This window comes from Artibeus jamaicensis, unplaced genomic scaffold, assembly GCF_021234435.1.
Source record: "Artibeus jamaicensis isolate MK-2021 breed Jamaican fruit bat unplaced genomic scaffold, CSHL_Jam_final contig_889, whole genome shotgun sequence".
NCBI classification, from domain to species: Eukaryota; Metazoa; Chordata; class Mammalia; order Chiroptera; family Phyllostomidae; genus Artibeus; species Artibeus jamaicensis.
This window is the reverse complement of record NW_026522005.1, coordinates 6,395,856-6,419,457: the sequence shown is the minus strand read 5'-3', so window position 1 is coordinate 6,419,457 and position 23,602 is coordinate 6,395,856. Positions and strand designations below refer to the sequence as shown.

Sequence of the window (23,602 nt, the reverse complement as noted above, 5' to 3'; positions counted from 1 at the left end):
ATTTCAGTTGTTTTTACCTTTCCTAAAATAATAAAGCATAATATACCAAAATGTTGCATATTTTCTTCCATCTTCAATATTAAAATGGCTGCACAAAAATTCACCAATTTTTACAAGTTTTTTTTAACACATGCTGATATGACAGCTGTCATAATACAATCTAACAAAACTGTTTCAAATGAAGATAAAGACAAATAAGAACTGCTAGAATCATCGCACAGAAAACACTAAATGAACTTTTTGGCCAACCCAATATATTCATATTAACTTCCTGATTTTGATGACTTATGTTACATAAAAGAATGTTCTTATGTCTGCAACTTATTCTTAAATGTTTCAGAAAAATATGGAGAAAGAAGACAAATATAAAGTAAAAGGTTAACTAACATTTAGGTAAAGTTATACATGTTTCTTTGTGAAACTTTTCTGTAAGTACAAAATACTTAAAATATAGATAAATAAATATATAAACTGGCTCTCATGTGACACATTCACACAGAACATCTAATTTTCAAGAACATAATAAGCAGGAAATCCCTTTATAGGTTATAGTTCCTTTTAAAGCTTATTCAGTTTAGTCTAAAAAGTTACCTGATTACAATCCAACATGCTTCTTGCCACAAATCTGGGGTGATTTCATCATCATCCTCATCATATTGCATATCTGCAAAAAAAAACACATTATACTAGTTTGGAACAAAATGCTACTAATTAACACTTTGCTCCAAAGACATTAAGCAGCAGAAACATATTTACTCTCTGCTAAATAAAAAGCAATTCTTTCACCTCATTTTTCTAAAATTTCAATTGCATTAATTAAATTGCAATGAAGTAACATACATAGGTAGGTATATCTACGCATAGGTCGACAATCACAGAGGTATTCTCCCCATACACAAAGAGGCATAAGAAAGGTGCAGCATAAGTGTGAATCTGTAGCTTTTCATCTTCTCCAGAAAGTCCATCTAATTCTTACTAACAGCTAACTATGAAGGTAACCAAGAGCAAGCTTATAGTCCATTATGCTCCTTAGAGACTGGAGTCAGGGATTAGGCTAAGAGTGTAGAGGCAAAAAAGGGTTCCAATAGCTGGACAATACCTTAAGATTGGTGATCCATTACAGCAATATTTCATAAACGTACATGTATATACAGATGGTATCTTCCAACCATATCTAACATTTCACAAGCTTTTTTACTTATGATCTTGACATTCCTACCATCAAGATATAGGGGTCTACGTTTCCTTCCTTTGAATCTGGGCAGGTTTTTTTACTCCCCCATAACTAAGACAATGCTGCTAAAGCAGCGTTAAGTGACTTTAGAAGCTAGGTCAGGAAAGGCAATATTGTTTCACTTTGCTTGTTGAAACACTTGCTTTTGGAACCCAAAACTGTCATTAAGAAGTCCTGCTACTCTAAAACTGTCTACAATAAGGAAGCCAGAATCATATGGAGATGCTACTTGTTGTCCTACCAGTCAGCAATCCTAGTCCTTGAGTCCTCCTAAACCGCTCTCCAGCCATGTGAGTAAACACTCCAGATCCTGCATCCCCCAGCTTCCTGTCAACACCCAGTCTTTGAGTCTTCCCAGGTGAACTACTGATGTGGAGCAGACAAGTCATTCCTACTATGATCTCTCCAAATTCCTGACCACTTAAATCCATGAACATATTAATTTTTAGGCAACCAAATTTTGGAGTAGTATGCAGCAATAATAATTTGAACACCACAGCATTTGAAAAAAGTGTGTGCTGATCATCTAATATTATTTTCATCTTATGTTAAGGAATAAGTGTGCTCTATTTTTGTTTTTATGTTCTGACCTATATAGAGAGAGTCTGTAAAACTTAAGAGCTCTGGATTCAAAATTTGATACACATCCAAAATAAATTATTTAATAAGTTCCTGAGTAGACTGGAATTACTGATAACTAACATGGGGCAAGGGGTAAGAAAAAGCTATCTAGGGGAACAAGGGGCGGGGGAGGCTGGGATGGGAAAAATAGACAAACTGTACTTGAAAAATAACTAAATAAAATTTTTTAAAAATCTAAAAAAAAATAATAATATTGAATGTCAACAGTAATAGAAAAGTAAAACTGAAAAAGAATTTAATAAAGCTTAAATAAACTAATATAGAACATGAAAAAGAAAAAGCTATCTAAAAGAGCTCAGAGATTTCTACCTTTGATGACAGATTCTGATCATTAGAGGTTAATTTCAAAGCCACACAGGAAAAGCAAGTAAGAAGGTGGACAAAGGAAAGAAAATTAGGAGGTCAGCTTTAGGTGTACTTATAAAACATTTATCCCTTTAAATACTTATAGCAGGCAATCAAAGATAAACATGAAACTCGAGGCATATAAATTACAAAAAGTTGAAAACATCAACATGGAGTTGGTAGAGTACAGAGTGTTTCCAAAAAGAAAGAAGACTGAAGGCAGAATGCTACAGAACACTGCTGTTAGCCATGTGAAAGAAAATGAACCCCATGAAGGCCACTCATTCATTCATCCATTCTTCTAATACATATTGAATGTGTTTACTATGTCCCAGGCATTGGAGACATCACCTTCAACAAGATAAAAAAGAGAGCTGCATCCTCCAGGAGGGTATCACCTACCAAGGAAATATAGACAAGATGAAATCAACTAGGAATAAGAACAAAATAATAAGAATAGTCCTAACCTGGACCTGAAGAGGTTAGGAAAGACTCTCTAAAAGCTGAGCTAGGCAGAGACCTCACATATGAATAAATAAGAGTAAACTAGGCAAAAGAAGAGGGTGAAGGTGGGAGAAATAGACAAGTATTCCAAACAGAAAATACAAATTGTGCAAAAGACTCCACAATGAAAGTTACTCAAGAAATAAGACCGATGTAGCTGAAACAGAGAATGAAGTTGGAAGTGGCCAAGGACCTTGGTTTTCACTGACAGAGTTTTAAGGAACCTGTGTAAGGTTTACACAAGGATATAGCTAGATCAAATTTTCATTTCTGAAAAATCACTATGTCTAACCTGTGGAAAATGGATTGGAGAGGCAAGAAAACTAGACACACACAAAACAGTAAGGAGTCTGAGGAAATAGTCCAAGCAAGAGATGGTGATGTTCTGAATTGGAACTGTGGCAAAGAAGTGACTAGGTTTGAGGTATTTAGAAGAGAGAACCCCCAGGGTTTGATGACTCTAGATATAGGGGTAAAGGAGAGGAATCAAGAATGATGCCCAGGCTCTGGTTTCAACAACAGAGGAAGGTGATACTATTCTCTGAGATGGGAAGCATAGGTGGAAGCATCTTTGGAAGAAGGACTGCTAATAGAAAATTCTCAGTTTGGGCAGTGACAAGTTTGAGGGACCTGGGAGACAACCACATGAAACTGTCCAGTAGCAGTTAGACATGTAAAACATCTGGCCTGGATATATATTTTCAGAAGTCATTCACATATTGATGGTAACTGAAGTCATGGAGAAAATCTTGAAGGAATAATGTGAACAGTAGAAGACATAAGAAGGAAAGTCACATCGATAAGAATTAAGTGACAGTGATGTGTCAAAAGGCAGGAGTGAGTTTCCAGGAGTAAGTCATCAACAGGGTTGAATACAACAGGGTTTGGGTAAAGTTTTAAAATGTCAGTGCTAGCCAAGTGGCTCAGTTGGTTAGAGCACTCCCCCCATATGCCAAGGTTGTGGTTTAGATCCCCGCTCAGGGCACATACGAGAAGCACTAATGAATGCATAAGTGGAACAACAAATTAATGTTCTTGCTCTCTTTCTCAAACCACCTGACATACCAATTGAGAAATCACTGATACTCTTAATAAAAGCTCTTTAATGTGTTGACATGAGCAGAATCATACTGCAGTGGATTGAGGAAAACCTGAAAATGGAAATCAGAAACAAGGACAGCCTATTCTTTTTAAAAACTTGTGGTAATGAAGAAAGGCAAAAATGGAATATTAACTTATTTTTGCAGACAAGAGAGATTTAATATTTTACATTGAATCTCCATCAGTTTTCAGATACGCCTTTTCTGAAAACTGATGGAGGCATATCTAACTGAGATATCAAAGGACACTGGCAGGAATGAAATGTAAATTCAATCCTGAAGCAGACTTGATAAACAGGAAAACTTGTAAATCCCTTTTCCACAGGATTGTGGAGAAGACAAATTAAAGCAATCACTGTGGTGACTTAGCCATCATCTAACAAAATATTGAATGTATGTATCATTTGACCTGACAATTCTACATCTAGAAATTATCCTATAGACATACTTGTCTTGGACAAAATGACAGGTACAAAGTTATTAATTCCAACACGGTCTGAACCAGAAAAAAACTGGAAATAACCCAAATGTCCATCAATAAGACATATTTCAGTTATGGTATCCACTCAAACTAGGTAGCTGGCGCAGGTGGGGAGGACACTCTCTATGTACCAATATGAAAATCCAGATGTACATAAAGCAAAAAATTAAAAATACCGAAGTGTAAATTCATCTGTAGTGGAGAGAAACCAAATCCCATTTATTTAGTTGAATATGCATGCAGAATTACAAAGTGATAAGAATGGAGGGACAGTAATTGCCTGCTGGGGGGGGGGGCTTCACACTGGGCAGCTGGTGAAGAAGAGACCTGACACTTTTATAAATTCTGTCTGTGAGACATGAGAATATATTACCCACTTGTAAGATAAAGCTAAAAAAATTTTTTAATTTCTTTTCTACTGATAGGAGTTAAGGAAAATATAATGATGCTAGTAAATTTCTAGACTCACATATGAGACAGAAAAGTTTAAACAGCAGAGTTTAAGCAATTGTTTTTCTATTTTTTCCATGAAAGAGCTGACAGAATAAGAAGAAATGTGAAGGGTGGCCACGGGATTGAGAGAAGAAAATTAAGTTTGAAATAGTAGCTGTGGAGAATGGAAGAGGGAGCTTTAAAAATACACAATGAAAATACACCAGATATGACTAAGTATATATGTGAAAAGAAAAAAAATAAAGACATACTGGCCTAGTTAACCATCATTTTGGGGAAGAGGAAATTTAACGGTCATCTTTTTAGACGACTTACTTACACATGACAGCATGAAGAACTGGCGAGCTAGACCAATCCCCACCCTCTGTCCCCATGGTATTTCCAGAGCCTACCCTATGCCTCGCACAGGCTGACGCTCAAGAATTCAACTACTCTGAAATCCACTAACTCTGACCTTAAGGGAAACGAAAAAAGCGCCCTCTACTTCAAAGACAAAACAAAGGAATTTGTCTTATGGTTCTGCACACTTTTTAAAATGCGGGAAGATAGTACTGATTCATGAAGGAGCAAGCAGTGGAGAGAACAATATCACCCTGATCGGGAACATTACTGCTACACTCCCTGCACCCTCCACCTCTCGCAATCCCAGCTTCACTCCCGTCTGAGGTAAGGGGGAACGCGACTGCGGACACTTTCGCGGCGGGATTGGGGGGGGAGGCCGCTAATCTTCAATTAGTCCAGCTCCCCACATTTCCCTCCTTAGATGGGTCTCCGAGGTGTGTTCTGCGTGGTCACGTACCCTCGTCCGCGTCATACATATTGGCAAACGGTTCCCGAACTCCTAATTCTTGAAATCACAGACAGAAAGATACGCTGCAACCACCGGCACCTGGAACGTGAGACAAAGTGATTTCCGCTTCCGACGTCCCCAGAATACTCTGCGTTTTCCGCCAGAGGCCACCCACTAAGAAGCTAGTGTTAAGATCTGCGCCTGCGCGAGTGCTTGGCATTGGGTTGCTTGCACTTAGAATTGCACAGGCGCAAATTGTGGGCCACCGCCTCTTGTGGCTAATTGCGAGTACTACTATAATCAGGGTCGGATCCAGCCAAGGAAGGTTTTTTTGTTTTCCAATGTTATTACACAAATGATGACATCTGAAAAAAAAAGCCAATATTTATTAATAAAAAGTTTTCGTTGCAGTCATGAGTCCGCGACACTTAATGCTCTAGTTTTTGCGATTTTAAAAACAAGAAACGATGCTTTTTAAAACGCCACTAAGGGGCGTGGTTGTGCCAGCAGTGGGTTGTTGAAGAAGCCTTAAAGTGACAAACCCACACTAGCCCTTCAGTACAACCAGCACAGCCCAAGTCCTGGCACCTCTACTGCAGTATTAAGCGGGCTCTCAAACCTTGGAACCTTCATCGCGAGAATTTACGGGATTAGACGCGGGAGGGGGAGAAGACTTTTGGCGGCTGACAAATGACATCTTTCAGATGTCTAAGGCTTCAGTCTCCGGTTTAAGGTAACTTTCGGGCCCCACTGCGCGTGCGCGCACGTGGCTCCACCCACTTCGTCCGGGACCTGACTCCCCATGCTGCCTGCACGCCTAACTGCTAAGGCTAGAGTGCTCTGGCCATTACTTGGGGGATCCACTCCCACCCTTGTGTGCCGTCGCCTCCGAGAGCCGCATCTCCAGAGACGATGCGCGGCCGCCATCTCCTCCCAGCACCCAGCGGGCCTGAGACGTGGGCTTCCTCTTGGCCCGACGGCGAGTGGGGGTTACGAAGGAAGGGATGACTTGGAGGAGCGTTTTCTGTTTCCCGAGTACGTCCCAGAGCCAGAGCCCGAACCCTCTCTAGAAGAGCAGCTGCGGGAGCTGCAGCAGCGTCAGGAGGAGGAGGAACGACAGAAGCAACAGCAGCGGGAGGAGCGGCGGCAGCAGAAGCTACGCGACAGCCTCCGGGTGCACCCGGTTGTGGGGCACCCGGACCCGACGGTGCCGCCCAGCGGCCTGAACTGCTCGGGCTGCGGGGCGGAGCTGCACTGCCAGGACCCTGTCGTGCCCGGCTACCTGCCCAGCGAGAAGTTCCTTAGCGCCGCGGCGCAGGCCGACGGTAGTCTAGCGCGGATCGTGTGCCAGCGGTGCTGGCTACTGGTGCACCACCGGCGCGCCTTGCGCCTGCAAGTGAGCCGCGAGCAGTACCTGGAGTTGGTGAGCGTTGCGCTGCAGCAGCCCGAGCCCGCCCTGGTGCTTTACATGGTGGACTTGCTCGATTTGCCCGACGGCTTGCTTCCCGATCTGCCCGCGCTGGTAGGCCCAAAGCAGCTGATCGTGCTGGGGAACAAAGTGGACCTGCTGCCCCAAGACGCGCCCGGCTACCTACAGAGGCTCCGGGAGCGGCTGTGGGAAGACTGTGCCCGCGCCGGGCTCCTGCGGCCCCCTGGCCACAGAGGGCCACTGCACCCCAGCGGGGGCGGGCCACTAGATAGGGAGGAGCGTTCGAATCATTCAGCCAGGTCCGGTACTGTACTCAGGGACGTGAGGCTTATCAGCGCCAAGACTGGCTATGGAGTGGAAGAGTTGATCACTGCACTTCAGCGCTCCTGGCGCTATCGCGGCGACGTCTACCTGGTTGGTGCTACCAACGCTGGCAAGTCCACTCTCTTCAACACGCTCCTGGAGTCAGATTACTGCATCGCCAAGGGACCGGAGGCTATTGACCGAGCCACTATCTCTTCTTGGCCTGGTGAGCCTTAGGAGGTCCGCCCCTTTCGTGTTTTTGTTTTTGTTTTCACACAATTGTATATCATGTGTTTACTAAACCCCTTCGTTTTCTGAGATGTTAATGTCTGCCAGGAACTGTTGGAGCCTTCACCTGAACAATTCTCTCTCTTTGGGCACACCTATCTTCAGTGTCAGTTTAGTGCTTAGAATAATAATAGAAATATTTATGGAGAAGTTCTGTGTTCCAGTCACGGTTCTAGGAATTGGAGATAAATAAGCCAGGCAACAAAACCATTCCTGCTCTCTTGGAGGTTTCCCTTTAGCTTTACTGTGTATTTTCCTGGAATGTACTTTGACTTTCTAAACCCACCTCCACTACCTTAAGTTTACTCATGAGGTCAGTAAACTACAGACATTTAACATTGTAATAATTCACTAGCACAGTATGATAATATGGCTTTCTTGAGAAGAAATATCAATTTTTTGGCTTTGAGGTGCAAATTGGGTCCTTCTGTGGCCGTTTGTATTTAACATTTGGCAAAACTGCCTCATTCGTTTCTCTGAAACCAGTGTTTAACTTAGTTTTGTAAGCTGTTCTCTGTCCTGGACTTTACTTGAATTATACACAGCAGTTCTTTTATGTAGGATGGCAGTGTGGTGAAAATAAAAAGAAATCAGGCCTGCAGACCTGGGATTCACATCCTGGTTGAGCCTGTGGGCCAGTCTGTGAACCCATTTCATCATCTGTGAAGTAAGGACGATTTTGTAGAAAGTTGTCATAAAGGCTAAGTGAAATAAATCACAGTACTCAAAGACAGTGTATAGCTCTTTGAAAAATGTTACTTGACCTCCCCTTATTCCATTGTGCAACTTCATTAAAATACATTGTTTGGTATTTCAGGTACTACATTAAACCTACTGAAGTTTCCTATTTGCAACCCAACTCCTTACAGAATGTTTGAAAGGCAAAAAAGGCTTAAAAAATTTGCAGCTGAAGCTGAAGAAGATCTTAGTCAGCTAGAACAAAATCAACTTCGTCTCTTAAAAAAGCATGGTTATGTAGTAGGTAAGCATCTTCTGTGGGGAAACTCTTGAGGGGCTCTACGCTAAAATTATTATTTTTTTTAATCTTCACCAGAAGACATGCTCTCAGACCTTAGAGAGAAGGAAAGAGAGAGGGAGAGTCACACGAGGACTGCTCACTGACCTTAGAGAGAGGGGAAGACAGGGAGAGAAACATCAATCTGCTGCTGCTGCCGCCCCCCACCCCCACCCCATCCAACCAAGACCAACCCCACAACCTAGGCTTGTGTGCCTTGACTGGAATTGAACCTGCCGCCTTTTGGTCTATGGGGCCAGCCCTCGACTAACTGAGTCACACTGTACAGGCCTCTATACTAAAATTCTTTGTTGAGCAACCTGAAATACTGCTGTCTGGGGCTAGCCAGTTTTTGCAGGGACAGGCTACTTTCCTCATTCTGGAAGATCAAGGCCCTTGAGAGGCAAACCCAGAATTCATGGTGCTGAGAAAATTGAGAGAGTAGATATTTGGAGAAATCCAGGAAAGGAATCGTGTAGTAACTAGCCAGCGTCAGCAGTAAAAGCATTCCCGCTGAGATACGTCCCCACTCGTTGCAGACCAGTGCAGGTTGTTGGCAGCTTTATGTAAGATGGTCCCCTTTCCTTGGTATTTCTTCTCAACCTTCATTTACTAAAACAGTTTGATTTCCAGTATTTCCCCCGATGCCAGATGTACACAGCCAGCCACACACTTGATCGTTGCAAGAGTCTGACTCCTGCTGCCTTAAAAAAAAAGGCTGTTATCCTTGTATCTCATTTTCAGAGCTGGTCGTCTTAGTAACTTATTTGATACAAACATAAGAATTATCTGTCTAGAGTCAAAGGCTTTAAAGGAGTGACTAATAACTTCAACATAACTTGTTCTAGGAAGAGTTGGAAGAACATTCTTGTATTCAGAAGAACAGAAGGATGAAACCACATTTGAGTTTGATGCTGATTCACTGGCCTTTGACATGGAAAATGAACCTGTTATAGCTGCAGATAAATCCACTAAACAAGTAGATCTGACCCCACAAGATGTGAAAGATGCCCACTGGTTTTATGACACCCCTGGAATTGCGAAGGAAAATTGTGTATGTATTTGATGTGTTTTAGAAACAACTTTGAACTGCATGAATACTGTCTACCTATTAAGATAGAACACAGGAAAGGAGGTACACTTTCATTATAGACTCAGTTTTGATTCATTCAGAGAAGTGGTTCAGGGATAACTATGTTCCATCAAGTTCTGTATTTCACTTCTTGGACTTCACTGCTGACACCCTACTTACGTTATTGTGCTTCTTACCTTAGGGAGACATTTACAGAACCGTAGATTTTGAGGTTGAAAGAAATCATACTGTATTTTGTTGTGTATAATGCACACCCACAGTTTTATGATCATTATACATGGGATTTATTTTACCCATGGTATGTGATCATTATACCCATGTATAATGCACATCCTTATTTTTCCCTCAAAAATTTGGGCAAAAAGGTACACATTATACAGAGCAATATACTGTAAATATCATTGACGCAAGTGTGCATCCAAGATACAGCCTAAGTATAGGTCCCTTAAGCAGCATCCTTTGAATCTGGTTACTGACCAGTTGTAATTCACCTAATTGTCTCTGTATCTCCCTGTGAAACAACATTGGTTTCTTAGGTACTTTTCCTTCCTTTGTCTCATGGGGATTAGAATGTCGTCTCAGAATTCTGTTCTATTTGGTGACCCATAACATAGAATCATACGAGTCTTTTTTTCTCCCTTCTAGATTTAGTGTTGTGTCGAGTCTTCCTTAGCAATCAAAAACTTCGGAGTAATTGGACTGTTTTCTAATAATGTTCTATCACTTTTACTTCAACTCATTTTCCCATTTTAAACTTGGGTCAGGGATAGCAGTTACTTTAGTCATATATACCCTCTTGTCATATAGTCAGAAAGGCAAGAATTTGCTAAATATTCTAGCCAGCAGAATGAGACCTCAAAATATGGCATATAACGAATTATATGCAACACGAATGCAACATATTGCAACACGAATTATATTCCTGTTTGAATCTTTTATTTTTTTATTGTTGTTCTGTTACTCTCTCCTGCCCTGCCCACCACACCCCACAGTCAGTGTCGTTTCCCCCCCCCCACCCGTGGTCCCTGTCCATGGGTCATTTACACCCATGCATTGATTAGACCCTTCCCCCTTCTTTCCCTGCTTCGCCCCTCCAGTTGCTGTCAGTGTGTTCTCATTTTCATGCCTCTGGTTCTATTTTGTTTGAAATGTAAATGTACCCTAGTTTTTTGATCCACTCATTTACTGATGGGCACTTAGGCTGTTTCCAGCACTTGGTTATTGTAAATAATGCTACTATGAATTCAGTATTCTTAGGGTATAATCCCAGCAGTGGAATCACTGGGTCAAAAGGCAGTTCTATTTTTAGTTTTCTGAGGAAATTCCATGCTGTTTTCCACAGTGGCTGCACCAGTCTGCATTCCCACCAACAGTGCACTAGGGTTCCCTTTTCTCCACATCCTAACACTTGTTTATTGATTTGTTTATGTAGGCCATCCTGACCAAGTGTGAGGTGGTATCTCATTGTGGTTTTAATTTGCATCTCTCTGATGGCTAGTGATGTTGAGCATCCTTTCATATGTTTCTAGGCCCTTTGAATGTCCTTCTTGGAGAAGCGTCTGTTCATGTCTTTTGCCCATTTTTTTAATTGGGCTGTTTGTTTTCCACGAGTGGCTTCCTGTGAGTTCTTTGTGTACTTTGGAGATCAAACCCTTGTCAGAGGTGTCATTGGTAGAGGTTTTCCAATATGTTTGGTTCCATTTTCATTTTGATGTTTTCTTTGGCTGTGCAGAAGCTTTTTAATTTGATGTAGTTCTATTTCTTTAGTCTTTCCTTTATGTCCCTTGCCCTGGCAGGAATGCCCAACCCACGGCACATGAGCCACATGGACCCCAGGATGGCTATGAATGCAGCCCAACACAAAATTGTAAATTTACTTAAAACCGGTTTTTTTGCTCATCAGTTTTCATTAGTGTTTGTATATTGAATGTGTGGCCCAAGACAACTCTTCTCTTCCAGTGTGGCCCAGAGACATTAGAAGGTTGGATACCCCTGCGAGGATGTACAGGTGGCAGTATTGCTACATGGGATGTCTGCAAGTTTACTGCCTGTTTTCCTCTAGGACTTTTATGATGTCGCAGCTCATGTTCAAGTTTTATCCATTTTGAGTTTATTCTGGTGTTGGTGTAAGTCGGTGGTCTAGTTTCATTCTTATTATTTTTCTTAAGAGCCAAGTTCACAAAAATTTTGTTTTTCCATTTTTTTACCTTCTCTATTCTCTTCATCTTTAAATCAGATGTGAGTTCCTTAGATCTTACCAGAATCTTATACTTTCTGACTTTCGTTTCTATTTTTTCTAAACTACTAATCTTTCTTCATCCTTAGGAACCAGAGGATTCATAACTTTCCTCATTTTTGCTGAGTATTTGGGGGAAATAAAGAAACTAAAGACCAGAATTTAGAAAGGGGTTCTCTAAGCTCTTTACCTGATCCTAGAATGCTGTGACCATTTTGCCTTTAATGCATGCACACTTGCCATTAGGATATCAGATAGTTTATTGCCTTACCTTTAACTGAAAACCGCTGCCCTCTAAAGCCTTGATAGTGAGGACACATATTTCTGTTGTGGGAATGGAACAGCAGTGTTTTCAGTTCTTGCCAATTTTGACATTTGGGGGATGCTGCTGACATAAGAAAGTTTCATACTTATATAAATATTTTGTCATTACTCAAGATTAACTTGTGAAACAGGCGTAGAGCATCTGTAAATTGGTTCATTTAGAAACAATGAATAAATTTTATGTGCAACTCATTTGGTTTATGGTGAAATCTGGAATATTTCTTCATCAGTTTATCTTACATGTAAATCACAGTATATCTTCAATAAAAGTAATTCTCTAAAATAATCTGCCCTTTGCTTCACAGATTTTAAATCTTCTAACAGAAAAAGAAGTAAATGCTGTTTTGCCAACACATGCCATTGTTCCAAGAACTTACGTGCTTAAACCAGGAATGGTTTTATTTTTGGGTGCCATAGGCCGCATAGATTTCCTACAGGTAAGAGAAGTCAGTATGTACCATTAAAAAATGACTTAGTATCGGGATTTATCTTAGGGAAGCAGATTTATGAACACTGGGAAAATGTGGATAACTAGGTCATGACTATATGGAGCACTGAATGCTACTTTTTGTTTTCTTTTCAAAGTGCCCATTGTAAAAACCTAGGACAAATTAATGGGGGGAGAATACAGTAGTAGGAAAACTGTATCTTCACTAGGATGTCGAGTACCCTGTACAGCTGGCATTAAGAAAAGATACTGCCACTACCCTATGGTATTGTTCCCCATGGAAATCATCAGTCAGACCTTTGAAGTACAGGGTTAATATGCATTAAATAGATTCTGCACTTCTTTACATCCCAGGATTTGTATACTTTTGTATATGTGGTTTATGTCTGGAAGTCACTTACATAGCATCATCCTGGGGGTTCAGACTATCTGGAGAATTGCTCCCATCTTGCCCAGTGAGGAGAAGGGAAACAATACACAGTCGTGTCCAATAGTGCTTTTTGCTACTTGCAGGCCGTTGCTTTAGCACACTTCTTGGGTTTTGTGTTTGTTCACAGTTGGTTGGGAATTCAGCCTTACACACTTAAAACCCTTATCTATTTCTTTAAAGCTCACAGAATGTTAATTTTTTTTATTTTTTAGAATGTTAATTTTTTAAAACCTAACTTTACCCAGGGACAGTTGAAGCAATAGTATTTCCTTTTTTTTTTTTTTTAAGAAAAGTATCAATAAATGATATCAACAAGACTAAGTAAGGAATCATAGTTTTACATAAATTGTAGAAATGCACCGCTTCTAACATACCGTGCCCTCATTTTTAGGCATTAATATAGTTTGATTAATATAGTTTGATTACAGCTGCCATGCCAGTACTTACAAAGGGAGCTTGCTTATTTTTTTTTTAATTGCATCGTGTAATGTGCTGCTTTTGCAACTGTTTCATTGTGCCAAATAACTTCTTTCTTTCTTAAGGGAAGTCAGTCAGCTTGGTTTACGGTTGTGGCTTCCAACTTCCTTCCTGTGCACATTACTTCCTTGGACAAGGCGGATGCTGTGTACCAGAAGCATGCAGGTCATACATTACTCAAGGTGAGGTGACACGTTGTGGTGATTGCATAGTTAAGTTAACGTGCACCATGATGCTAGACACCCCACGCTCTGCTAAGAAAGCAGAACCATCTTTGTCATACCATCAGCTAGCTATCCCCTCACCTTGTTCTCCTTGAGGATTTGACTCTAAAGTGAAGTGGGCCCTGTTAGAAAAAGGGATGTTGGACGGATCCTAGAATAGCTACAGAGCTGTGTTTTCTCTAGACTATAATTCTAATATGGTAGCTCCATGTGGCTATTTAAATTAATTAATTTAATATTAAATAAAATTTTACATTTTGCTCGTCATTTGCACTAGCCACTTTCCAATGGCTCAGCAGTCACATCATTGCAGAGAGTTGTACTGGATAACGCTGAGTGAGGAGAAGTGACAGATTTTCTCAGAACTGGGAGATGCTACCAGCATCTTAATAGGTGGAGGTCAAGGATGATGCTAAACATTCTGCAGTGCACAGGACAGCCCCTCACAACAAAGAGTTATCTGGTCCAAAATGCCATACTGCCAATGTTGAGAAGCCCTGGTCTGGGCAGAAAAACCCTCCTCCCGGCTTCTTAATCCCAGATGCGTACAGACTATATCTCACCTTTTCTCTCCTGTTCTACTAGCTCCTTTCTTCAGCCTCTAAATATGTTAATGTTTCTTTCATCTCCATAAACAAAACTCAGGGTCCTCTTTATTCCTTTTCTTTACAATCAAGGTTGCTCCTGCTCCTCATGCCCCTTCCTCTAAAGTCCCTGTTGGCCCTTATGTGCCACTGACATTGTTCTTACCAAATTCACCAAGATTGAGTAGGTACTATTTTCAGCTCCTTAACAAGACATGCTGTAGACACTGTTGGCTGGTGAGTATTGTAAAATGGTTAAGGTCACAGGAGCCACACTGCCATCATATTCCACTCTGTTCCACCACTTAACAACGCTGTGTGACTTTAGGCAAAAGTTATTTTACCTCTGTGTTGAACCTACATCATGAGGTCAAGGTCAGGGCACTGGGCTAAGTGCTGGGCGAGTGTCTGTGGCAGCGGTAATGCTGGAACAGGGCAGTTGCAGAAGTACCAGGTACATCCAGTGAGAGGTAGTTTGACATTAATTCACGCTCATGCAACCAAAAATAAGTCAAAACACAAAACATACATCTGCCCTTCAAATAACTGTCCTACAGTTAACATTCCAGAGACTTTGTAGGATTTGCCGAGTGGGTAGGGACATAAAGGCAATTGGCAATTAGGATCTGCTGCTTTTTCTGCAACAGAAGACTTCCTTGGTTTTTATGACATGGCTTTCAGAAACATGAACTCTGTGTTGCTCTACCCCATATATCTGTGTAGTTTTTGGGATGGACACCGCTGATACTTTCTAAAGCAGAGATTCCAGTCTTCTCTCCCAGTGTGGCATAAACAGTTTCTCTCTGAATCTAGCCCTGGAGTTCAAGCTATAAACTGCTTTCATTAGGCTGTTTTTGAGGTCCTTAAATATTTTCTCAGCTTCCAGTTTTTACCCCCACTTCAAACGTACCTCCCTGCCACAAGAGCAGTGGTTCTCAGCTAGCACAGACTTCGCCCCCAGAGGACATTGGGCAATGACTGGAGACATTTTTGGTTTTCACAGCGTGGTAGGTGCCAGGTAGGTGCCAGGGATGCTGCTAAGAATCCTGCACTGCACAGGACATCCTCCACTCCCCGATAAAGAACCATTCAGTCCAGAATGTCAGCGGTGCTGAGGACGAACATCCTGCACTGGGGAGATCTTCCCCAAGTACAAACAGAGCAGGTCACGGCGTTGGTTGTTGTCATCTCTGTTCTCTTTCCTCTCTGTAATCCCTTGGTAGTTTCACATTACTGAGAAGGTTGCACTGATAGCCTCATCGCTAACACACATAACCACAGCGTACCCTGGACAGGTAAACTACAGTTCCTGAACTCGTCCCTTCTCCAGTTTTGTATCTGTACATAAATGCTAATCCTGCATAACTTTCCACTAACTTCGACCTGCTTCTCAAAGTACTGCTGAGACATTGCTTCTTCATTAATGTTTTCCTTGACCAGAACCCATTCATTACTTCTTCCTCCACAACCATAGCACTTAGTATGTGCCTCTCATCACATCTCTTCCTTAATTGGTTTACCTATTATTTCCACCTTCTGATCTTCCTGGGAGACAAAACCATACTGTAATATCTATTCTTGTGTCCCTAGTGCTAAACACAGAGACATCTGTTAATGAATAGTTACTATCCAGTTACTTCCAATTCATGGAAACATCTGTAAACATAGAAGCTGTATCTTATATGTGTACCCTTGGCCTGTCATGAGGCAGGGGTTCATCTTTGTGGGATGCCAGGCTTAGGAAACCTAAGGTATTTGGAAAGACGTTGCTTTAATCGCCCAACATTGCTCAGTGTAAGGCTTTATGGAGGGCTGTAAAAACAGTGTAAACTCATAAAGCAAGATTCTGCCACCAGCAGGTCACCACCCACACATCGCCCCTGGTACTGGGAACTGAATGCTTTCTGTGCTTCTCGTTCAACCTAGAAGTGCTTTGGGGTTCTTCCAACAGTTAATGATTAAAAAGATTTTACTCTTGATCCCTGTACAGAATTATCCATGTTTTCATTAACATTAGAGTTACAGGGAATTTAATTGGAATTTCCATTTCCAAACATCTTTGCTTTATCCCCACGGAAGGTTCCAATGGGTGGAAAAGAACGAATGGCGGAGTTTCCTCCACTTGTTGCTGAAGACATTACCTTAGAAGAAGGACTTGGGGAATCCGAAGCAGTGGCCGACATCAAGTTTTCCTCTGCAGGTAATTTTACACCAGGCACTTCTTTAAAGGGGAATAAAGTAGACTTCTTACATTTTTGTAGAAATCTGCCTTAACCAACATAAGGTGAGTGTTTTAAAGTATACATGCTAGTTTATTCATAAATGCAAGCTACTCTGAAAATAAATTTGTACCTTTTCACAAATGCATTGTATGCTCTTTTAAAAATAGAGTGAAAGAGAACAGTAACCTTCAGTGCTCCATTTTAAACTTCAGTGGTTTTCTTTTTTAGAATTTATCCATTTTTTATTTATCAATTTTAGAGAGAAAGGAAGAGCAAAGGGAGAGAAACATCAATTTGTTGTTCCATTTATTTATGTAGCCATTGGCTGATTCTTGTATGTGCCCTGTATGTGCCCTGACTGGCGGTCAAACCTGCAGCCTTGGCGTATCAGGACAGCCCTCTGACCCACTGAAGTACCTTTCTAGGGCAGGTTTAGTGTTTTCAGTAGTAAGACAGTTGCTAACATACGTACCTGGCAGGGGAGATACTGTGATCGTGAAGGTGGTTCTCCCAGGGCAAGGCTTGTCCGTTGCACTCGGGATGTGATGACCCTGTGATTTCCCCGACTGTGGGAAACTCCACTGCGTGATTGGTGGTGGGGGGGGGAGGGGGATGAGAGTTGCTGATACCATTCTGTGCTCTGTCACACGCCTGCATAGGTTGGGTTGCAGTAACGCCTCAGCATAGGGACAGGCTACATCTGCGAGCCCATACCCCTCAAGGAACAGCGCTGACAGTCCGGCCCCCGCTGCTGCCACATATCGTCAACATCAAAGGACAGCGCATCAGGAGAAGCGCTGCCTATAAAACCAAGAAGCTTCCTTCCCTTGTATACAATCTGCAGAAGAAGAAACAGATGAAGATGTAAAGCTGTCCTTGCTCTTGCTGAATATTTTAGCTAAACTACATAGCTAAAATTTTTTTATTATTCATTATTCTGCCTGTTTGAAATGTACTCAGTTTGTAAATACAAGTTTTCTTATAGGGTGTGTACATACATGTGACCCAAAGACTCATATATCTAAAGAGGAGTTCTGCTACATTCGAGTTTCTCTCACTACTATCTTTTTTTATTGAGAACAGATGTCATTTCTTATTTGCAGTCTAGTTGAGGGGACAGTTTAGCAATTGGCATATGAAAAAGTGGAAAAAAATCAATTTCTCCAAATAAGGTAGACATGAGTAGGTGGCTCTGCACTGTGTGGTCATCCAAGGTTCCAGCTGGTGGAACTCTCCGAGGCTTCCATCTCTAGTCTGGTGTTTGCTCAAGTGGCCATCCTTCCCTAGTGAGGGGGAAGAGGGGTGGAGATGAAGAGCAAGCAGCTTCCCTGTTTATAAGAAGGGGCAGAGCCTGAAGGTGCATACGTCATTTCACACAGTCCATTGGTCAGCAGTCACGTGGCCAGACCCACCCACAAAAAGCTGGGAGATGCAAGGGAGTGGGGGCCATTTCAGATTTTTAGTGCTGAACACTAGAGAACAAAAAGTTTACCTTACATGAATTAAAAGTCTCTGAAATTTTAGGTAAAAAAGTTTCAAGTTATATCTTGTTAGCATCCAGTCTATTCTGCAACTATCAGGGAGTTGAACCATTTTCACATTTGTATACACTGTGTAACATTACATTAATCGGAAATTTTTACCTTTTTTATTTCTAGATGAATACATACAATGAGCAATTGGCAAGTAAAGTCCCAGATGCCTTGCCAGGAATTGAGATAAATGCTAGCGGGATAAGCTGGCCTGAAATGCAGTCACGTCTGTGAAGTTCCTATAGACTCAGGTTTAACATAAACTTCTTTAAATTGTTGTATTTTATTTTATTGATTTTAGAGAGAGAGGAAGGGAGAGAAATGTCGATTGGGTGTTCCACTTATTTATTTAGAGGATCGGAAGACACTAACCAACAGAGCAACTCAGCTCTGGCGGCATAAACTTCCGTTCTCTGTCAATGTGTACCCTCTGGCCCCCCTGCTCACCGAGTCCTCTTAGAATAAATGTAACTTGTAAAAACTTTGTAGATCTCGTGAATGCTATTGGCATCTTGGGGAAGGTAGCTTTTTATGTTTAAAACTGCACTTAAGTGTGTCGCCTGTCCCTCATCCCCAGGTAATAAATGCCAATCACCGCTCCCCTGACTCCTGCAGTCACTGTGGCAACCTAAAAGTACCGCTGACGTTCCTCAACTCACCCTCTAGAGGGCAGTAGCTCCCCAACTTCAAATTGGTAGCTGATTTCTAGTTTTTCATTAGGGCAGAATGAAATACCATTATTTTTACAAAGTTAAATTGTGGCCATTATATTTTTCTCTGCTGTTCCTAGTTTGGAGCTTAGGCCTACTCTTTAGAAAAAGTGAAGGAAATATGGTAAACTTGGCATTTTGTAGAGAAATACAGAACCTAAAAGCTGATGGCGTCATTACTCCAGTAACTTCTCAATACATATTTTAGGAAGAACAGCACTCCTCCGTCTTCTCTCTAGGCTTTTAGGCCTCTTGCCTAACAAAAATTCCATTTTTTAACATTCACAACTGATATTCTCAAGTCTCTTACCTCTAAAATTCAATGTTTTTGTTTCATAAATCTTATACTGAGGCATATCTAAAAATGTTCCAAGGTGCCTTGCTAGGAGTTTTAAACAGTGCAGTTTACTAAGTTTCAGTTTCCCTAGTTATGTTAGTCATTTCTTCAGGTCTTCATTTTCTCACCAATAAAGTGAGGAAATGGCAGAGTTTTCTCAGTCCTAACCTTTTACAATTCTCAGTAAAAAAGCAGGAAAGCCGGGAAAGGGTAGTTCTGACACCTCATACACAAAAAAGGCGCACTGTGTGCTTAGACAGCCAAGGACTTCTGCGAGACTCTGGCATTAATTTACTTCATGTTCCGCTAACCTAATGCAGCCCACGATCACTGCCGGCCTATTCAACTGTGGATTTTGCTTTAAGAAAATTGGTTTCTGAGTCTTAGTTTACTGTTGCTCCTTACTCCATTAATCTAAGTATAAAGATTTCCCTTGAATCAGTAATCAGTTACACATGGCAGCTTGCAGGAGTTGGTAAAGAAGACAAATTAATGGCTAAGTGGCAGGACAGCCCCCTTACTTCCACGGAACGAGTTGTTCTGAATGGCGAGGAAACAATTAAGCAAGTTTATACTAGATCGTTTACTCGGTTCTGCAGCCTTGTGGTGGTCGATACGTCACTTTTGTATTCATGACACTGAAAAAGACAAAGCTTGTGCCCTTAAAGGGCTTGTTACTTTCTATGTGATACTTGGTTTTATTTTTTAAAGTTACGCCTTTTTTCTCCTTTTTAAAACAGCACCATTTTTTCCAGTTACTGAGACGAAGTTCAGTTTAACATACTTTGCATTTTTAGTCACCATAAACGGCAAGCTGTACCCATCACCAGGGCTTTACTGTGTAGTTCCCCAGAGTCTACATTTGTTTATGTTACTTGCAACACTTCCCATGACCAAGGAGAAGTGGCGTACAGATGCAATGTTGTGCACTTGTGTGTTCTGATCATTCAGACACTTATTGCAAAAGGGAGCTCAAGACGTTTCCTGCAGATGAACTTGGAGCTTCAGCTGTCCCGGCCGTGGCAGGGCTGTTGTTGCTTCACTGGGTAGGCACCCAGTGCCGAGGCGAGCTGTTTCGTAGACAGCCTCTGATCATTTACCCTGGCTGCCCTCCCACTTGGCTCTGCCTCGTGGAGCAATAGAATCATTTCCATTCTTTCTCAGACTGTTCCATTTTCTCTTGGCTGCTTTCCTCCTCCCAGGGGGATTGTTTTCCCTCAACTGTCAGCAAGTAATGCTTAAACATTAAAAACAAGACTCCAGAGTCATGTGAATTGAGCAGATAGCACCTCTGCCTGCTCTTAATGTCTCTCTGTCATTGTTGTCTGCCCCATTAATGACCTGTAGTGGCAAGGGACTGGTTCACGATGAATACCTGAACATCATATAGGAATGATGCCTCACTTGTCCCCTTCTTGTCAAAGAGCATCCATTTAGTAAAGGAATCTCACTATCTGAATATTTCTAAGTATATGTTTAGATCATCCTTAAAACACCCATGGCTTGAAACTCTGTTTTTCAAAAGCTTCCTTTTACTTCCCAAATAATTCTCAGAATTTATCTTCTGGGTAATGAACCCAGTAGAAGAATGTACTGGGTCTTAACATTCTCATTGGTAGACTCAGTAGATATGAGGCTTAATCACAAACATCAGCAGTACCTTCAGCCTATAGCTAGAGTAAATTTAAGAAAACCGAGGCCACGAAGAAAAAAAAGACACACATGTGCTAAAGGACACATCATCAGGTGATTTGGGAAGTGAAAAACTGCCATGATAATTTGTTTTCAGTAGGTCCTGGAAAATAGACATTCAATTAGGAGAATGAATTAGGAGAATGAGAGAATTTTTTGTTTTGGTTGTTTGGTTGGTTAGTCTGTGTCCCCCTTGGACAATAGTAAGAGAGCAGGCTTAAATAAGCTTAGCAGGATTTACACTTTTCTAGAGTTTCCTCCTTTCTTGCATAATGGCAGTAGTACTTCACATTAGCTGTGTTTCAGACTGCTCATACATAGTCCCTCTAGTCATACAGTAGCCCATGTACCTTATCATTTATTTCTTTACAGTCCTGTAACAGTAGCTAACTCTTGCATTGAGCCAGGCACTATTTGGAGTGCTGTACGTCTATTAATTGAATCCTTACAACAACCCCATGCAGGAGGAATTGTTACCTGCATTTACAGATGAGGTCACTGATGCCCAAGCCACTTGTCCAGGGTTACACACCCTAGTAAGTGATGGAGCTCTGATTCAAACCCAAGCGGTCTAGCTTCAACACCCATGTGGGGTTTTTTAATAATATAGTGAAACTGGTTTGTTTACCTTTAGATATACAGTTCTACAGATTATATTTGTATAGGTTCATTTAACAACCACCATAATCAGGATACAGAACAAGCCCACCAGCACCCATGTATTTAATCACTATACAGTACTTCTTCTATGTATAGAGCCCATCACATATCTAAGCACCAAAACTTTTCAACCTCAGCAGCAAAACATGTTATCTCAGAAAAAAAGCACAATAACTCACTTGAAAGACCTCCAAAAAAATGACACAGTTTTCTTGTTAACTCTGTGACTGCCATTAAATTGTCTTTCTAGCTTTCTTTGATTCCTACCATATACAATTCTACCTTAAAAATATTTAAGAGCTGGGAGGGGTGTATGTATGAGATGCTACATCCTTGTAGTCTTACTTTACCAATGCTACCTAAACCTAAACAAATGTCCCAGTGTGATTTCCATCTTACCATCTCAGGTAGCTTTAAATCGGCTGTGTTTACCCTGACCAGTGTGACTCAGTGGGCTGGGCATCATCCCGCAAACCAAAAGATTACTGGTTTGACTCTCCGTCAGTGTACATGACTTGGGTTGTGGGCCAGGTCCCTGGTTGGGGGCCCCTGAGAGGCAACCTACCTTGCACATCAATCTCTTTCCTCCCTCTCTTCCCCTCTCTCTTAGAATAAATAAATAAAATCTTTTAAAAGAATAAAAATAAACTAAGTAAATTCACTGTGTTTTTATGGTTTTCTGGGAATCTTTTCACATTGCTAGTGAGCTTTTCCAAGTACCACGGACAGATCACAGCATGAGTGGAGATCCTGACCCACAATTCTCATTTAAAAAGTAGTCAGTAAGATACAGAGGAAACCTGGAATGCAAGCATCTGAAGAATTACACCACCAGACTATCAAAGAACAGAAACTGATGTTTAACCCTGGCCCTACCAGTTCCATAGGATCAGAACCAGCTGTCCCCATTCACCACAAATCACAATAGCCTGGAAAACAAAATTAGTTTGGCTCTGAATCTGTTTAAATGGCCTTGTCTTCCACTTGTGTAGCACTCACCCTGTTTCCTGTTCCTTCTAACATCTTTGACTAAAAGAGCATTCTGGTTTTCTGATGAAAACTATTATCTCCCATTTTAACATCTGGCCTAAAAAAATATTTATCTTCTTTTACTGCCTTTGACTTTAAGCTCTATGGTTACTCGATAGGATGGAAATTTAGAAAAATTGGGACGACTTTCTTTTAAAGCGACAGATAAAAGGTGTGTTTTAGACTTCTGCCAAGATGGAGGCATAGGTGGAAACATTGTGCCTTCTTGCACAACCAAGTTTAAAAACAACAAAGTTTTCGCAAGAAAAACTCAGCCAAAGCACAGAAAATTGAACTATACAGAAGTCGGACAACAACGAACCACTCAGCCAGACCAGTAAGAGGGGCAGCGCCAGCAGCGGAGCTGGGTCAGGCAGGAAAGAGCCACCAGACCGACCCAGGTGTGCGACCTAGGAGCACAGGCAGCTGTGGGCAGATCCCGGGTGTGGAGTAGCACCAGGCGGACCCACTGAGGGCAAAAGGTGGTAGGTTGACCGCGGTCACACATTCTCGCGCAGATAAACCAGTGAAGGAGCGAGCAGTGAGACAGACTGGCAGGCCCCAGCAGAGGGAAGCAGCAGAGGGGACCACTATTGTCCCTCTGTGACCCCGCCCCGCCTGTGACGTACAGCGTCACAAACCAGCGACCTGCGTAGCCCTGCCCTGGTGAACACCTACGGCTCGTGAACAGAGCAAAACATGGCTCAAGAATAACTCAAAGCCCTAGAGCCCATAATTCTAAGTGACCAAGAAATAGTCAAACTTTCAGATGCACAGTTCAAAACACTGGTGATCAGGATGCTCACAGAACTGGTTGATTTTAGTCACAAATTAGAGGAACAAATGAAGGCTAAACTAAGTGAAATGAAGGGAAATGCACAGGAAAGCAATAGTGATGGAAAGGAAACTGGGACTCAAATCAAGAGAGTGGACCAGAAGGAAGAAAAAAATGACCAAACAGAAAAGGATGAAGAAACAGGAATTCAAAAAAATGAGGAGAAGCTTAGGAACCTCCAGGAC

The 23,602-nt window shown here is 41.6% G+C and overlaps 2 protein-coding genes and 1 non-coding gene across 3 annotated transcripts in view; 2 read left to right on the top strand and 1 right to left on the bottom strand.

Annotated features, from left to right (window-relative positions):
* Positions 1 to 5,893, bottom strand: part of POLR2B (RNA polymerase II subunit B) — a 42,663-nt gene extending 36,770 nt beyond the window's left edge. The window contains exons 1-2 of the mRNA XM_037162272.2: positions 5,559 to 5,893; positions 592 to 664 (exon numbers count right to left, since the gene is read on the bottom strand). Of these exons, the coding sequence (XP_037018167.1) occupies positions 592 to 664; positions 5,559 to 5,577 (92 nt within the window). The 5' untranslated portion in view covers positions 5,578 to 5,893. The remainder of the gene's footprint in view (positions 1 to 591; positions 665 to 5,558) is intronic.
* A 225-nt stretch (positions 5,894 to 6,118) lies between these two features.
* On the top strand, positions 6,119 to 22,214 carry NOA1 (nitric oxide associated 1). The gene is made up of 7 exons (XM_037162273.2): positions 6,119 to 7,507; positions 8,387 to 8,551; positions 9,433 to 9,638; positions 12,543 to 12,674; positions 13,658 to 13,774; positions 16,480 to 16,600; positions 17,282 to 22,214. The coding sequence occupies exons 1-7, from the start codon at positions 6,352 to 6,354 to the stop codon at positions 17,488 to 17,490; spliced, it is 2,106 nt and encodes a 701-aa protein (XP_037018168.2). The 5' UTR covers positions 6,119 to 6,351; the 3' UTR covers positions 17,491 to 22,214.
* On the top strand, positions 17,087 to 17,255 carry LOC119061665 (U1 spliceosomal RNA). The gene has a single exon (XR_005084829.2). It is a non-coding gene; the product is annotated as a U1 spliceosomal RNA (small nuclear RNA).
* Positions 22,215 to 23,602: the final 1,388 nt, after the last annotated feature.

Bases quoted from the DNA above. Each gene is read 5' to 3' on its own strand.
- NOA1 (XM_037162273.2), top strand. From the start codon at position 6,352: ATGCTGCCTGCACGCCTAACTGCTAAGGCTAGAGTGCTCTGGCCATTA. The intron at 7,508-8,386 runs GTGAGCCTTAGG...TTGGTATTTCAG, and splicing joins CACTATCTCTTCTTGGCCTG to GTACTACATTAAACCTACTG. The intron at 8,552-9,432 runs GTAAGCATCTTC...AACTTGTTCTAG, and splicing joins AAAGCATGGTTATGTAGTAG to GAAGAGTTGGAAGAACATTC.